Here is a 10,945-nt window from a genome sequence, read left to right on the forward strand (position 1 = left end):
TGATTATTGACACAGGAGCTGCTGCTTGGCATTCAGAATCTTTCCAAGATATTAATGAGTCATGAAATATTGGGAGAACCTGAATGACAGGTCACTTACCTAGATATCGAAAGAGGGAGTGGTACAAGGGATAATAATATAAAAAGGGAAGAAGGAAAAGGAGGGAAGGAGTTGACAGGGCAGGGGATATAATTCTGGAGCATAATAAAGCAGGGAAATAAAATAATTAAGGTGGAGAATGAACAGCATGGAGAAGCAGCCTAATCAGAAATGATGTAGGTCAGGTGAGGACTGGGAGACCGGTGTGACAGACAGTGGGTGAAGAAGTCTGTCAGAATCCCTGACAAGAGCGGAAACATAGCTGGTGGAACCATGGAGCCTCTCCTGGAGGTGAAGGTTGGCTGTCTGGTGGCTCTTCTGTTCCTGACTTTGATTTGTAGCCTGGCCTCTGCCTTTGTCAGCTTTTTTATGAAAAGCAGCATCACAGGTATGAAGCTGTTTTTTATTCTTTCTTACGCACGCCTTACAGTGTGTGTATGTGTTTTGTATGTATATATATATATATATATATATATCTATATATATATATATATATACATACATAAAAGATAAAGAATTTAGGGGTGCACTCACCAGTCCTCTCAAAAAGAAAGCTTCTTTATTGCATATAAAAAATTGTTACAGCATCTGTAGAATCAACGTTTCGATCCTGTGCATGGACCTTGACAAAGGTCCACGCACAGGACCGATTCGTCAATTCTACAGATGCTGTAACCATTTTTTATATGCAATAAAGAAGCTTTCTTTTTGAGAGGACTGGTGAGTGCACCCCTAAATTATTTCTCTTTTTTATAAGGGCAGCTACGGTCCTTTATGGGTTAGTCACCCCAGCAACTTGTGTCAAACAATGTGAGTGTGGACAGACCTGGATTTTATATATATATATATATATATATATATATATTTACAATTATAAATAATGTAAATAGTGTCATCAATAAAGTCTTAATTCAAATGGCCACGCGTCTGCCAGCTTCCGTCCGTCCTGGAGTGACTTCCGTCCAACGTTGACCTCATGTCCATTCACTATATCAATGTTGCGCGGAAGTCACTCCAGGATGGGCGGAAGCTGGCAGACGCAGCCGGGCGGAACGGAAAACTGTGACACCAAGTTCTGGGGAAGTTCACTATAACATCTCGCAAGAGATGCATGGCGATTTGAATTAAGACTTTATTGATGGCACTATTTACGTGGGGAGGTCTTAAGAAATAAGGGCACACTTCCGGATTTTGTAAACCAGAAGTGATGTCACGAGTGAGCTTAATGAGGTAACTTGAGTCCTGATTGAATGGGGTATAAAGGGCAGAAACCCCAGGTTAGCAGCACCCCTTGATGAAGTGCCTGGTGGATGAAACGCTTTGGGGGGCTGCTTCTTGGCTTAATGAACTATTAAGATAAGCACTATATAAACTTTTTTGAACCTCTCATATCTTTTCGAGTGTTTTTATAATACCTGCTGAGGGTTTATATATTCATTCTCTTGTGCTCACATTATCTATTGCCTTTTTATTATTATATCAACTTACCGTGTATTTAATTAATTTTATGTATATTAAGGTCAGTTTTTAATTATTTACAAGTAATTTGCACTTCACTGAATGCATTTGTTGTTTTTATACAGACCAAAGGGTCACCATTAGAACCTATCTGAGCATTTATAGGCTCAGCATTGCATACCATTTGACTTGTGTTTTATGTTTATTTAATAATAAATTGTCACTAGTTACATCCACCTTGTCATATTTGCTTAATATAGCACTCATATTATATTCGTTTCTTTGTTGATTTTGCATCTTTCACAATTTATATACATCAGTCGCTTAGACCTAATACACTTACACAAATTATATATATATATATATATATATATACACACATTTAGTTAAATTACTTTATTAAATATTCAGTCCTTGTATTACAAGAAGAAGGTAATATTTAGATCTTGGTGATGATTACAGATCCGCCAGCGCAAAACCATCTGACATTCAATGTATCTATTGTATTGATTGACAGTATTGTCAATTGATCCTAAAGATGATATTTTACATTGGGCAACAACAGGGTGGCACAGCATGTATTTTTTGTATTTTGTAACTGTTCATTCAAAATGTACATACATATACATATAATCATGCCCACAAGGTGCATACAGGTGTCCAGAATGTGTGGAAATGTGAGATAGGATTATGGTCCTTTATTAGTGCATGCGTATATGTTCACTGTAGGTGAACTCATGTTCCTGTGCTCCATACACCCATGCACCTTTAAGAAGCATTTTCCTTATTGTACAGATGTGTCCTCTTGTAAATTGAGCCACGTATGGCGCGAGTCGCGCACCCGCAACCGGGTACTGAGCTGCATTCGCACCCGCGATCCATAGGATTGCATGGTGCAAATGCTGCACGGCCTGGAGTACCACAGCACACACATGCGTGGCAAGTCACATGGCGTGATGCATGCACACGTATAAAAGAGGACACATCTGTATCTTGTTTTGCACTAAAAATGGGATTTGGCAGGTGTACAAAAGTATTTGTCACTATATCACAATATTTGTGCATGTCACATTTTTGTGTTTCTTTTGCTACTGTTTTTACAGCTTTAGCCACAAATGACAATTCATAGAACAATCATTTAACACAATGGCAACATCACAAATTTACAATCTGTTTTTGTGTTACATTTCAGCCTTTATTATATATTCAAAAATACTGTTCACTTGTTCAGGTGATTCACATTACTAATTTCTTTTCAGGTACCTATGAACTTATAATTTGCCTGATCAGCTCATTTGCTGCTGGCATCTTCCTGGGGGCCTGTTTGCTCCATGTGGTGGCAGATTTCCTCTCAAACATCTCTGTGGAACTCTCATACGTAAGTCCCAAGAATGGCGCATTACCTGAACAAACAAATCATTTTATCACGCCACCTACTTTTCCATGTTTATTACTACAGGTTTAGCTGGGGTGATTTTCAAATGCATTACGCTAGAGTGACAATCTGGCATCAGTTTCCAAAAATTACTTTTAAATCTAGTTAACAATTTACATATGTAATTATTTCTACCCAGAATTTTCCACATGAGATTTCCACTCACAACCAGATCACATAGAGATGTACTAAGCTATGGAAAGTGATAACCTACCAGCCACTTCCAACTGTCATGTTACAGGCTGTGTTTGAAAAATGACGGTTAGGAGCTGATGGAATGTACCAAGGGCACAAAGCTTGCGTTGTGCCTGTCTACCCTCATTTTTCCACTATCAATACAATGTGTGGGATGTTCTAAAGGAAAAATGCGGTAAAAACCCAATTTTCGGGTTTTTTACCGCATTTCCATATGTACTAAGCCCTGGCCACCCTTTTTTCCGCACGGAGGGTAACGCCAGAAAAACCTGGCGTTACCCTATAGAAGCCTATGGGCTTCTTAACGCACCCCGTTCCTGACGGTTCGCCGCCACCACGCCGTCGCCCAGCGCTGGCTCCCACTCACCTGCACTCCATTGTTGCCGGCCCGTGCTCCTCCTGGGTCATCCGCCTCCTACTCCTCCTAATCTTCTTCAGGGTGCAGGGAGGAGGAGCCCGGGCTTTCTGCACATGTGACCAGCAGGAAGCTCCCGGGGCTTGGAGGGGACGGGGTCCCACGGAGACCCCGTCACCCGGCGTCGGCTATTTCGCAAAGGGCAGCTCTTATCGCAAGAGCTGTCCTTTGCGATACTAATCGCATATGTTAGTACATATGCGATTAGTAAGTTTGCGGTGACTGGCGGAATGGTCACCGCAACCTTAGTACATCCTGCCCTTTGTACTGACACATTCCATTTTTAAGGATGATTTCTTCATTCCACCAGCAGAGATTATTGCCACCTTTCAAATTGTAATAGATGGATTCCAGGTACTAATTAGTAGATACTTGTGCTGGTCAGCATCTGTAATGACCTATGGAGTTGTAGGCTAAAAATGGCAGATAACTGAGGTATCCAAAGGGTCATTGGCTCTGATGACCAGCAGTGTAAAATTGTATAATTATGTACAGCGCTTCAATATTGCTTTACCTTCAACAGATTGGTTACATATAAAAAAACTGGGGAATATATATAGTGTAGTATTTGTCATTGCATGCACCATAGAAATCCCTTAGTGTACATAGGGCCTGATTCACTACGGATCGCAATATAGCATATGCACGCAGTTCAACTGCGATAGTATGCTAATCCATAGCAATCGCAATGCTGCCGCTACACTACATAAAGATGCCCACTTCACCTACATGCACATCCGTAATGGTTAGCAAGGCTGCAAAAACATCGGTACAATCAAATACCATCAGACCCATACGCACAGTTAAAGTATGTCAGACCTCACTCAGGAATTGCTTACTTCAGTGCATGTTATGAGGCTTCAGGCTGTGCATGGTATTGCAGTGGCTAATATATGCACGCCCCTGCAACACCATGGAAATGCATTGGCACGCCAGCGTTTGCCTGACCCCCACCCCCCCCGTCACCACCCGCAAACGGCACTTCCTGTCAATCACTCTGCAATGAGTCTGCATATCCTCTGCGCTTTGCGAATTAATCGCCGATTGTGTGCGTATAAACAACTACGTCCCTTGCTGAATCAGTCCCATAATGTAATAGGTGTTAAATACGTTTTCAGCCACAACAGGATTTCCAAAACTTGAGAGATTAGGATTGGTGAGGATAATGCGCTTACTAGACACCACATAGGGTTAAGCGAATCAAATATCAATCTATCTTTACTCCTTTATCCAATAGGAAAATTCTCATATAATTCCATCATGAAAAAAACTTGGGGGGAGATGTACTAAGCCTTGGAGAGAGATGAAGTACCAACCAATCAGCTCCTAAACTAGCATTTTTAAAACACAGCCTATAAAATGACAGTAAGGAGCTTATAGGTTGGTACTCTGGGCCTGACTCAGAGCCGGACGCTATTTGCGGACGCTCGTTCATAAAAAGGGGCTGGCTATTTAAATTAAGCGCTTGCTCTTTGCGGTCTGTTGACGCCTCTATGTCTGAATGAGCGAACAAAACATGCGCTCACTATTTAGGAAAAAACGCTCCCTGGCCGCTTGCATCCTACGTCATCTCCGCTATTTATTTGATTAATCGAGTACATCGAAAGGCGTATGAACTGCTCGCAGTGCTTGTGGTTGGATTTTCCTACCGCAATCATGCGAGCAGTTCAGGCTAAAAGACAACCAAGTGACGTGGTCGATGACGCTGCTTTGTTAATTATGCACTCCCATTAAACGCCCGTTTTGACAGTTTGGCACGCCTGCGTTCTGATCTCCACTCCCCGTTTTCAAGCACCTTCCCCTGTTACCACCCACAAACGCCTCATTCTGTCACTCAAATTAGTAGGCATTCGCTATTTTGCGAGCACACAATTTTCGACTGCACTGACTGGTTCGCGCATGCGTACTAAAACCCATACGCATGCGCAGATGTGCGAACATCGCTCGGAGCGAACGTGCGGCCGCTTACGATCGGCTCTGAATCAGGCCCACTATCTCTCTCCAAGGCTTAGTACATACAGTAAATCCCATTTTATAGTGGATAAAAGAAGAAAGATATATCTTATCCTATTGTGATGGAGAATATACAGTATTTAACAACTATTCTATTCTGTATACTATTGGGATTTCTTTTATACATGCAATGAAAAATACCACACAGTGGACCTGATTCAGCAGAAGACGGAATTGCAATGCCGCACACAAGCACACAAGGAGGTCTGACACTTCTTGCTGTATTTGAGATCCCAGCGCTGCGACTGAGGTTGCAGCCTGGGATCACCATCATGCACTGCTGAATCAGGCCCAATATACAGTATATTCTCCATGTTTTTTTTAATATGTAACCAATTGGATATTGATGTTGATGTTAATGTTGAAGTGTACTTACAGTGCGATTTCTATTTGTACTGTTGTTCAGTGTGTCAGATACTGCTGCACCCAGACATCATTGCAAAAGCTGATCTGGTGATGTGTCAACTAAGAGTAAACACCGGGAATCTGCTGTATTGTGACAATATCTATGGTAGCAGTGGTGGGAGGAAGAAGTGGATCACACAACAAAAATGGAAGCTAAAAATAAAACGTGTTTAATATTTGTAAAATTTTCTAGAGTTACACGCAGTGCCAATATTAATGCAAATGGTCAATGTTTTTCAATTGCACATGCGTAGTTTGCTAAAAAGTTCTAGAGCGCCTGCGTCCCACATTGTGTGTGCACATAGGTACAGTTGTGATTGAGATGTATTGACTCAGAAATGTATTGGGCTTCCTGATCGGTGACTGGTAGGTGGCTATTCAGACACATTGAGATGCACCGTCTTATGGGCATGCTATGGGAATATCGCTGGCGTGTCGCTGAACTGTTTGCAAACATAGGGCCTCATTTATCAACGAGTTTTATCACTCAAAATGAGTGATAAAACTCGCTGTGTATGGTAAATGGTGCTCCAGCCAATCAGCTCCCAACTGTCATTTTTGAAACAGATGACAGTTGGTAGCTGATTGGCTGGAGCACCATTATCATACACAGTGAGTTATATCACTCATTTTGAGTGATAAAACTCGTTGATAAATGAGGCCCTAATACTCTTAATAGCTCACATTGGAGACCATAATCTGATGGAGACTCTGTAACCCAGCTGGTGCGAGTCTCGAAGCTGCGACCGATGGTTACATCTAAAGACGCACCAAGCAGTATTCCCATGTCTAAAGATGCTCAAAGTGGGAGTCTTAATCTATGCACATGCAGACGCACAGATGTACACCAGGGAAGGTCTTGTACCAGTATTATTATATAGTTATATATGAAAAACACAAACGGGGTATTTTCAAATAATTGAATTCAAGAGATACAGTAATTGCAGCACTATATCCAATCTATTTACAGGGTAAGCTTTAGATTTGAAGGGGTGAAGAGCAAATAAAGTGTTTGTCATAGATAAACCATTAATCATATATAATTGTGGTGCGCTTAGAGATCTTCCTAATAAATCTTGTGTATCTTACTGTATTACGGTAAAAAAGAAGTGTATACTTAAGTTTTATCCAAAAAAACTCTGAGACCCAAGAGCAGAACACATTGACAAAACTGTATTGAATTCTATGCAATGTTCTTGGTTGATCTTTGGGCTGCCGGCTACTTCTTTAATCAAGGTGGAGAGGAGGAAGAAGAGGCGTAGCACTGACATCAGAACACCCTTCCTACAGACATCACGAGTTACACATTCCTTTCTGGAACTATCCACAAACTCTCTATATATATTTACTGCTCCCCCTAGAGCAGTTCTGAACTCTGGGATACAAACAGTGACACTTTCCCGTTTAGGGATAAGATAAAATTAGACATATTCAATTTCTATTAAGAACACCCCTCCTACAGATTGACTTTGACTTTTTTGGATAAAACTTAAGTATACACTTCTTTTTTACCGTAATACAGTAAGATACACAAGATTTATTAGGAAGATCTCTAAGCGCACCACAATTATATATGATTTGTGTTATTGGAAGGGATTGGGATATCTCTTGAGGTGGAGCGGCTGGAGAAATTCCAACTAAAAGATTTAGAGCGCTGTAATCTTTACCTATAATATAATAGATAAACCATTGAATATACCTTGTTTGTAAGGCATAACATCCCCCTCCCAACAATAAAACTTCTCTGAGTTGAACGCTGTTATACACAGTAAATGTAATTTAATAAAAGGTCAATGAGCAATCTTTAGTTTCTTCTATATCATACTAAAACTCAGAGTTAAAAGTTTTAAAAGTTTTTCTTTCTATTTTAGTTTTCTTGGTTATTGGATCTTCATATTATACAAAATGAATTATCTTTCTGACTTCCTTCTGTGTTGTACATAAGAGGCCAGTACAGTGGCCGGCTCCTGCAGTGGGTAATGGGACAGACGTCATGATGTCTGTCCCATAATGCTGAGCGCGCCAGCCTGGGAGGACTGGCGGGCGGCGGGAGCGGCGTCGTGGACCGGAGCAGCAGCAGCGTGGATTCAGGTAAGTATATTTTTATATATATATTTTTTTAACCTATCTGCACTACTGGGGGCACAATGGGGGAGGGGGGTGGCTACTACTGGGGGGACCTCTACTGGGGGTGGGGGCACAACGGGGGAGGGGTGGCTACTACTGGGGGCACCATTATTGGGAGGACCTCTACTGGGGGGGGCGCTACTACTGGGGGCACTTAGGCGGGAGGGGGAACCTCTACTGGGGACTACTACTTGGGGGGGAACTACCACTGGGGGCATTTTAAAAGGGGCCTACTACTAGAGGCACTGCACTCGGGGGACCACTACAGGGGGCACTGGATAGGGGGGATCACTACTGGGTGCCTGCATAAGGGGACCACTACTGGGAAAACTGCATGGGGGGGACTACTGCTGGGGGCACTATATAAAGGGCACTGCATAGGGGGGGACTACTACTGGGGGCACCATATAAAGGGCACTGCATAAGGGGATACCGCTACTGGGCGCACTGCATTGTGGGGACTGCTACTGGGGGCACTGCATTAAGGGGAACACTACATGGGGCACTGCATTAAGGGGAACACTACATGGGGCACTGCATTTGGGGGGGCCACTACTGGGGGTACTGTTTAAGGGGTACTACTAGGGTTAAGGTGCATATGGATAGGAATGTTCAGTGTGAAAATAAAGGGGTGTGTCATGTTGACACGCCCCATTTTTAATTGACCACGTCCATCTTTTGCCGCACGCGCCTTAGGCGCATGCACATCGGGGGGGGGGGATCTCCCTTTTCAAATTTGTCCTGGGCTCCAAATACCCTAGTTACACCACTGGGCCAGTATATCTTCAGTTCTCCTGTCTGCAGAAGCAGGACAGGGCGAGTAGACCATAATGTAAGCCGAGTATAGGAAGAGCCTGTTATGCACAATTGCAGAGAGATTCAGGCCAGCACACAGACACATATACAAACCATTTACAACCACACGTGTAATTCTGTAGTATAAATGAGATCCAAGGGGAAAATTACTAACCAGCAGTTTGATCAACGTGCTTTATTATAAAGCGCAAGGTTTTAAACCGCCATCTCCAATTTTTAGGCACGTGAGGTATACAAAACATCCCATCTATTACTAGGTTTTTGGGGCACTAATATTATTATTTTCTTTAAAGGAGCACTAAGATTTACTTTAGCAAAGGAGTTACATTTATTTTAGTGCACAATCTATATATTGAGAGTATGATCTTTGTATACACCAGCCAGGGGTACCATAAGGAGAACAGTGCTACTTAGCATTGGGCTGGTACTCTCTAGATGCCATGCCCCAATATCACACCCCACATAACCCCCCCCCACAGTTCCCACCTAGAGGACAAGTACAGAGTAGACAGGATTTTGATAAATTTGAAATTGTAATACTGATTGTTTACCATCTAGTCTTACCATGTTGTTTGGTCTGAAGATCATGTAGATTAGGATGTTGCAAACCGCAACACATCAGATACATTTTGAGGTTTCAACCTCAACCTCCAAACCGCGTGATGGTAAATCTTGCAATTCGGGTCTGAAACCGCAACTGTGTGACAGATTGTATGTTGAATACTAAACCACAGTTTAATTACTCTTTATAAAATGAACTCATCGATATCACAAATGGCTACAGAGAGCATTTACACATGGTCACTTAGCCAAACGGAAAGTAATGCGCGAATAGGTGGATTTGCACCGTGAGGCTTTTTTTAGGTTGTAACAATCTCCACTGTAATATTTTACTTTAATATATCTATTTGTATTCAGTCAATATTTATGTCAAATAATTAATACTTTACTTCGATATCATTATTTGCATTCTGCTGCAGTTGTAATTCAAAGCAGGGAAAACATCTAAAACTTACAGGTAAAGTTTTTGCTTATTTGTTTACATATGAATATAAATTTTGTTTCATTTCCACAGATAGATTATCCTATGGGTGAGCTGATCCTGTCTTTGGGCTTCTTCTTTGTTCTTCTTATTGAACGTATTGTTCTGCAAATTTCCAAACATTCCTTGAACATTTCCCAAGATGACGTTCCACTGCCAGCTACTCAAACGTCACAAAATGCTAATTACAGTGTAAAAGGTGAAATTTCAAATGAGATACAGCTGCCACCTGAGGATCCGCATAACCATGTCCATCCTAACATGTATTCGCATTCCTCCTTTCGCTCACTTATTCTCTTTTGTTCTCTCTCTATCCACTCAGTCTTTGAAGGCTTAGCTATTGGCCTTCAGTCCAGCTACTCCACTGCTCTTCAAATTGCAATTGCTGTACTCATCCACAAGGGAATCATTGTCTTCAGTCTTTCACTTAAACTAATCCAGAGCATGACCAAACCAGTTTGGCTAATAATTTACATATCAATATTCTCACTGATGTCCCCAATTGGCATTACAATTGGCATTATTGTTACATTGAATCAGAGCTCCATTGTAACTATGGTGCAGGTGGTTCTAGAAGGTATTTCCTCTGGGACATTTGTTTATGTTACTTTTTTAGAGATCCTTCCACAAGAACTTAATTCAGGGGAAAGGCCACTTCTCAAAGTTCTTTTCATTATCATTGGTTTTACTATAATGGCAGTCATAGCCATCTGGGCCTGAGACTTCCTAGGTTTTCTGCCACCTGTATTGTTGTAAATCTGTACTGGCTCAACAGTGGGACACACCAAGAGACATTAACAGTGATCAAACTTCCCAAAAGAGCTCACTGATATTCAGGTTGTGTTATAAAAATATTGTCGGAAAACATATTATTTTTATATAAATAAAAAAATATATATAACAATGTGAATATAGCATAAACATAGGTTATTAAAAGTAT

At 41.4% G+C, this 10,945-nt stretch overlaps 1 protein-coding gene across 1 annotated transcript; it reads left to right on the forward strand.

The window, feature by feature from the left end:
• The first annotated feature begins 372 nt into the window (after positions 1-372).
• On the forward strand, positions 373-10,725 carry SLC39A2 (solute carrier family 39 member 2). The gene is made up of 3 exons (XM_088470198.1): positions 373-487; positions 2,817-2,935; positions 10,039-10,725. The coding sequence occupies exons 1-3, from the start codon at positions 373-375 to the stop codon at positions 10,723-10,725; spliced, it is 921 nt and encodes a 306-aa protein (XP_088326324.1).
• The last annotated feature ends 220 nt before the right edge of the window (positions 10,726-10,945 follow it).

Source organism: Taudactylus pleione, unplaced genomic scaffold (assembly GCF_031769625.1).
Source record: "Taudactylus pleione unplaced genomic scaffold, aTauple2 ptg000095l, whole genome shotgun sequence".
NCBI lineage: Eukaryota > Metazoa > Chordata > Amphibia > Anura > Myobatrachidae > Taudactylus > Taudactylus pleione.

Bases quoted from the DNA above. Each gene is read 5' to 3' on its own strand.
- SLC39A2 (XM_088470198.1), top strand. From the start codon at position 373: ATGGAGCCTCTCCTGGAGGTGAAGGTTGGCTGTCTGGTGGCTCTTCTG. The intron at 488-2,816 runs GTATGAAGCTGT...ATTTCTTTTCAG, and splicing joins TATGAAAAGCAGCATCACAG to GTACCTATGAACTTATAATT. The intron at 2,936-10,038 runs GTAAGTCCCAAG...TCATTTCCACAG, and splicing joins TCTCTGTGGAACTCTCATAC to ATAGATTATCCTATGGGTGA.